The sequence below is a fragment of the Astatotilapia calliptera genome, chromosome 3 (genome assembly GCF_964374335.1).
Source record: "Astatotilapia calliptera chromosome 3, fAstCal68.1, whole genome shotgun sequence".
Taxonomy (NCBI): domain Eukaryota; kingdom Metazoa; phylum Chordata; class Actinopteri; order Cichliformes; family Cichlidae; genus Astatotilapia; species Astatotilapia calliptera.
Genome location: NC_137424.1, coordinates 4,682,356 through 4,688,791, shown reverse-complemented (window position 1 = coordinate 4,688,791; position 6,436 = coordinate 4,682,356). Strand labels below are relative to the sequence as shown.

At 42.0% G+C, this 6,436-nt stretch overlaps 1 protein-coding gene across 1 annotated transcript; it reads right to left on the bottom strand.

Moving 5' to 3' along the window:
- Positions 1 to 1,820: 1,820 nt before the first annotated feature.
- On the bottom strand, positions 1,821 to 2,586 carry LOC145424553 (ribonuclease inhibitor-like). Its single transcript, XM_080297957.1, has 2 exons — positions 2,380 to 2,586; positions 1,821 to 2,106 (listed from the first exon to the last, which is right to left on the bottom strand). The coding sequence occupies exons 1-2, from the start codon at positions 2,412 to 2,414 to the stop codon at positions 1,917 to 1,919; spliced, it is 225 nt and encodes a 74-aa protein (XP_080154083.1). The 5' UTR covers positions 2,415 to 2,586; the 3' UTR covers positions 1,821 to 1,916.
- Between the last annotated feature and the right edge of the window lie 3,850 nt (positions 2,587 to 6,436).

The following is a 6,436-nucleotide window of genomic DNA, read 5'->3' as shown; positions in this document are numbered from 1 at the left end:
TCACCAACAGATTTCGAAGGGCTGAATGCTGCATGATGGAGAGGAGGACACCGCCACGGCCCTTCTGAGGGTGTTCGACTCTGACACTGACAACGAGGATTTCTTTGGTTTTGAAAGTGACAACGAAAGAAAGAAGCTGAGAGTGGATGACGAAGCCACCCTGAGCCTGTTTGTTTCCGACACTGGAGAAGAGGACTTTGGTGGTTTTAGTGCGCAGGAAGATGGTGGTGAATGACTGACTTTTCTTCTTGTTAAAGCCGTGTCACTGCACCTGAGCCTAAAAGGTAGTCCGAATCAATTGTTCTGGTGTGCTGTAGGTTACTGTTATGTACTACATTTGTTACTCGTTTATGAAGCACAGTACATGTTTTGTACTTGTAATTACCGCTACTTGTACATATACCTAAAAAGTTATGCAAATATGTACCCATAACTTGTTTTTCAAAATATTAATAAAAGGGGTGTGTCTCCAAACAGCCATCTCTTTCCTGACAATTCGCTTTGTGCATATTCTCTTACATATGATAAGTCAACATTGAAACACCTGCGGCTTTTAGTCAGGTGCGGCTAATGTATGTACAAAACAGGATTTTCCCCTGATTTTAGCTTGTGCGGCTAATATTCAGGTGCGCTCTGTAGTCTGGGAAATACGGTAGTTCTTCCTAAAGTACTGGTGTATTCCTGCCAGTACATCCTTTTAGTTTTCCTAACTGTTTCCTCTGATGCTCGTTGCTATTCTTTCCTCAATGCAAATTCATGCTAAGCTCCTTCATATCCATCCCTGTTTCTAAACCTGTAATAATTGCTTTAATGTGTCTTTGGCCTAATTATGAGTCTGTCCATATGTTTGTAGTTCCCCACTTGCTTTGGTTTCTTAGCTCTGATTCTCTGAAATTTATCCTTGAAATCATTTACTGGCATCTCTCCCTCTCACTCCCACTATCCCCAGAACACCAGAGTATTCATCTCCTGGCCTCTTTGCATTTTCTCCAATCATCCCTGTTTCTAGAGTCTCACCCCATCTGCAGGCAGTCCAAGAGAAACTGCCTCTGCCATTTTCTTCTTCTTAATCTTTGATTTTTCTCTTCACTTTCTCCATTGGGTCTTCTTAGACGCACTTTCCAGAAAGCAGCAACATTTTTTGTGCCCCATTTTTCAAATTGTGCATCTTACTTCAGCTTAATGTGTTTCCTGTTTTGTTTTTACACAGGTCATGTAAAAGAAATCCTACCAGAGACTCGACAAAGCTGAACTGAAAGACAGCACAGGCAATAAATCAGAGCAGCACAGAACTTAAGCTCATGGTCCATAGAAGCTGGGCTCTACAGGTGTACCAGGACAAGCTTAGTGTAAGTCCCTCGAAAAAGTTTCACTTGTGCTGTTTCGGTGTAAATTACTGGTTTGTTTGAACAATTTCATCAGCTGAACCATAAATACTCCAAAACAATTTCTTTGTGACTCAGTGTGATTTTTCATTTTGTAATATTAGCATGTCAAACTCTACATTCTCTACACAGATGAGAAATGAAGTGTATTTAATAATAAAAGTTATCTCTCAGAGACAAAGTTAGTGTCTCATTCAGGTCTGTATCTGAGTAGCCTCAGACACATGCAGTGCTCATATTTTCTGTTTTGTGTGTCACTCAGACCTCTTCCTGACAGGGGCAGCAATTTCATTTAAAGTCCCATTCACTGATACAGGCTGCTGGAGCTCCAACCAGGAGGGTACACACATGATCCAGGGAAAAAAATTATATATGGTCTCTTAGATAAATATTAAGAGGTCCTGTGTTTTACTAAAAAATCAAAGTAGTAAAACACAGGACCTTTGGGTTAGATATAAGGTGATTTGACAAATCATGTCTGTTGTAAATGAGTAAGCCATTTATCGACCTGACTCAGGTTTTAAATCATCATCAGAAAAGACTGAATCCTGACCTGAGAATTGTACACTTTGGACTCTCCACTGCAGAAAATAGAAGCTTCAGTCCTGAATCCTGCAGGTTGTTGTTACCCAGATCCAGCTCTGTCAGACGGGAGGACTGGGAGCTCAGGACTGAGGACAGAGCTTCACAGCTTCTGTCTGACAGGTTACAGCCACTCAGTCTGAAGAAAGGATGACAAGAAGACATGAAACACTTGTGTTAAAGTATATTCATGGTGCCATGAGGAGCTACTACATTTACAATATTTCAACACTGTTTCAGGACATGCTGGAATCCTTATTGCCTCATGTTACAAAAGACAAATGTGGCAGTTTAGTGTGATTTGGATGGATTCATTAAAAAAACAAAACATAAACACTGTTAATTTTTTCCAAATGAAATTGATTAAATGATGTTAATTGATGAAAAAAAAATCGATATTGCTTGATCTGACCTCAGCGTTTCCAGTTTGCAGTATTGACTCTTCATCCCAGCAGACAGAAGCTTCACTCCTGAATCCTGCAGGTTGTTGTTACCCAGGTCCAGCTCTGTCAGATGGGAGGACTGGGAGCTCAGGACTGAGGACAGAGCTTCACAGCTTCTGTCTGACAGGTTACAGCCACTCAGTCTGAAATCAAGGTGGAAGGGAGACAAGATCAACCAAACAAATCAGAGCTTTATTGCTTTTTTATTGTTTTTAAGCAGAAATCAGTGAGGTGCTGGTAGATTCTGTTCTTTTGGTTTATTACCCAACAACACACACATACACTAATATTTGTGACTTTTGTAATAGTAGCATTTACAATGCAAAGCAACAGCGATCACAGATTGAAGGGGCCTGAATAAAACTACAATGCAGTGATTTTTAAGATGACCTGTTCTTCCAATTTCCAACAACAGATTTCTCCAACCTTACAGTTAAAAATAATTCTTTATCTCATACTGAATCTTGGTGCACCTCCCCCCAGTTTATTAAAATGAAGAGGTACTGAAGTTGCTGTAAGTGATGTGTGATGCCACTGATTTCCTTTCTGATCCAATACAAAGTAAAATTCAGGCTGGTATCTGCGATACTGATGAAAACTATTCCTTCAGAATCAATACAAGACATCATAAGAAAATATGATGTTTTGTATAACATAAAAAGCCTGAATTTTAAAATATTCAGTTAATAATCAAAAACAGATGTGACTGAAAATAATAAAACTGAGAAACATTTTATGGCCATTCGATCCTTTTACAACCATTGCAAGAGCTTGGTTGGCATAGCCGGCAATACGTTGGATAGTAATAAGTCCGGTGGGTGATGGGCTCCACCAGGGCTGCCCTTTGTCACCGATTCTGTTCATAAATTTTATGTTTAAAGGCTGTATCAAAAGTTCATTCAAGTTACAATATTGTGGTCAAAAGTTCTCCTTTTTTCTTTTATACTATACAACTACGCTGGCTCGTGGTTTTAGGACATGGATCTGTCATGGAAGAAATCTATGACCACTTTTAATCAACATTTTAAAAATAAACATGATCACAGATTTACTCACAGAGCCTTGTTGGAGGCTTTGACCACTGGCAGGAGCCTCAGAAGAGCCTCCTCTGAAGCAGAGTATTTCTTCAGGTCAAACACATCCAGATCTTCTTCTGATGACAGTAAGATGAAGACCAGAGCTGACCACTGAGCAGGAGACAGTTCACCTGTGGAGAGACTTCCTGATCTCAGGGACTGTTGGATCTCCTCCACTAGAGAACGATCATCCAGTTCATTCAGACAGTGGATCAGATTGATGCTTTTCTCTGCAGACAGATTCTCACTGAGCTTCTTCTTGATGCACTGGACTGTTTCCTGATTGGTCTGTGAGCTACTTCCTGTCTGTGTCAGCAGACCTCGTAGGAGAGTCTGATTGGTCTGCAGTGAAAGACCCAGAAGGAAGCGGAGGAACAAGTCCAGGTGTCCATTTGGACTCTGTAAGGCCTTGTTCACAGCACTCTGGTGGAGAGATTGAAGTTTTAGTTTGTTAAATAATTTAGATTTCTTGGATGTTGTTTGTTGTTGTTCCAGCAGATTGAGTCCAGAGTTGATGAAGGTCAGATGGACATGAAGAGCAGCCAGAAACTCCTGAACACTCAGATGGATGAAGCAGAACACCTTGTTCTGGTACAGTCCGCTCTCCTCTTTAAAGATCTGTGTGAACACTCCTGAGTACACTGAGGCTGCTCTGATATCGATGCCACACTCTGTCAGGTCTGATTCATAGAAGATCAGGTTTCCTTTCTGCAGCTGATCAAAAGCCAGTTTTCCCAGAGACTTAATCATCTTCCTGTTCTTTTTATTCCAGTGTGGATCTGTCTCAGTTCCTCCATCATACTTGACCTTCTTCACTTTGGCCTGAACCACCAGGAAGTGGATGTACATCTCAGTCAGGGTCTTGGGCAGCTGTCCTCCCTCTCTGGTTTCCAGCACATCCTCCAGAACTGTAGCAGTGATCCAGCAGAAGACTGGGATGTGGCACATGATGTGGAGGCTTCGTGATGTCTTGATGTGGGAGATGATGCTGCTGGCCTGCTCCTCATCTCTGAATCTCTTCCTGAAGTACTCCTCCTTCTGTGGGTCAGTGAACCCTCTGACCTCTGTCACCATGCCGACACAGTCAGGAGGGATCTGATTGGCTGCTGCAGGTCGTGTGGTTATCCAGAGGCGAGCAGAGGGAAGCAGTTTCCCCCTGATGAGGTTTATCAGCAGCACATCCACTGAGGTGGACTTTCTAGGGTCAGTTAGGATTGTAGTTTTGTGGAAGTCCAGAGGAAGTCGACACTCATCCAGACCATCAAAGATGAACACAACCTGGAAGTCTTCAAAGCTGCAGATTCCTGCTTCTTTGGTTTCAGTAAAGAAGTGATGAACAAGTCCCACCAAGCTGAACTTTTCCTCTTTCAGCACATTCAGCTCTCTGAAAGTGAATGGAAATATGAACTGGATGTCCTGGTTGGCTTTGTCTTCAGCCCAGTCCAGGCTGTATTTCTGTGTTAAGACTGTTTTCCCAATGCCAGCCACTCCCTTTGTCAGCACTGTTCTGATTGGTTCATCTCTTCCAGGTGAGGCTTTAAAGATGTCTTCTTGTCTGATTGTTGTTTCTGGTCTGTCTGGTTTCCTGGATGCTGTTTCAATCTGTCTGACCTCATGTTCATCATTGACCTCTGCAGTCCCTCCCTCTGTGATGTAGAGCTCTGTGTAGATCTGATTCAGGAGGGTTGGCCTTCCTGCTTTAGCGATGCCCTCAAACACACACTGGAACTTCTTCTTCAGGGTGGATTTAAGGTTACGATGACAAACTGGAGCTTGAAGCTCTGAATGAGAAGAAAAATAAACACTCAATTCCAAAAAGAACTAATCTTTAAAACATGTTGCTCCATCTTCCATCTCTGGAAAATGTTCATTTATCCAGCAGCTTAAATCTTTAGATAAATCCTCTTACGTCTCTGCAGACGGTCAGCCAGCTCCTCCTGCTTCATTCTCCTCAGGAAGTCCACTGTGATCTTCACAAACGCCTCTCTGCTGCTGCTCCTCTGACTCTCTAAGCATTCTGGGTAATCTGGACTCAGAACCTTCTGGATCTTCTTCAGCTCGTTCTTCACAAAAGTGATGATGTTGTCCTCCAGCAGCTGGAACAGAATATTTATGAATGAGCCAATCAGACTGAAATCATGGAGCCAAACATCAGATCCATGTTGGACACACTGACGATCCACTGGTCTACAAAGAGCAGCATGGAGATGACTGTGAACAGAACAGATGTAACAGTAGTTGTTGTACATGTACAGACCATAAATATGGAGTCCAGCTGTGTTTGATGCTGCTGGGCAGACTGACCACTGGGAACCTCTGAGCTCTGCTGGTCCACTCTGTGGAGGAACCATGAAGGATTAGATCAACACAGGATAAAGATCCAGGAGTTTCTGCTCAAATAACTTCATCTGAATCAAGTCTGTCAAGTTTTAAACTCTCAGATTGTGAACATATCAGTAATTTTCAGTCTGTTTTCATGGACGTCCTTTCAGTGGTGATGTCAGGGATGATTTTGAAGAAGCTCATCAAACTGAACCATCAGCAGATCACTGCTCCAAAACCAGAACATGATCCGAGTCTCCCTCCACCACCAGAACACCAGCTTTACTAACGTGGTAGATCAGTGTAGTACAGATCAATAACTGATGAGTCATTTGATCAAAATCACTGAGTGCTTCACGTCTGACCCTCTGATGCTTCTGTAGACATTTTGCATATTTAATGAATGTCTGACAGTTTTACATTCATTCTATGAACACAGTGGAAATGTTGTGTTATAGTCTCCATGTTGTTTCCAGCATCATAAATTCTTAAGTTCAGAAAATTAGATTCTTTCTTCACAGCTGAAAAACAACAACATTTATTCTCTATTGAAATCTGCATCGTCCACTCCAAAGGTCACAATCTGAAGGTAACATCTGGTTTTGTTCCCTGTGGTTAACTCTGAGCA

What these genes read in the sequence shown, in the direction of transcription:
- LOC145424553 (XM_080297957.1), bottom strand. Translation starts at nt 2,414, where the DNA reads ATGAAGAGTCAATACTGCAAACTGGAAACGCTGAG. An exon ending in TGCAAACTGGAAACGCTGAG is followed by an intron (nt 2,107 to 2,379) that starts GTCAGATCAAGC and finishes TCCTTTCTTCAG; the next exon opens with ACTGAGTGGCTGTAACCTGT.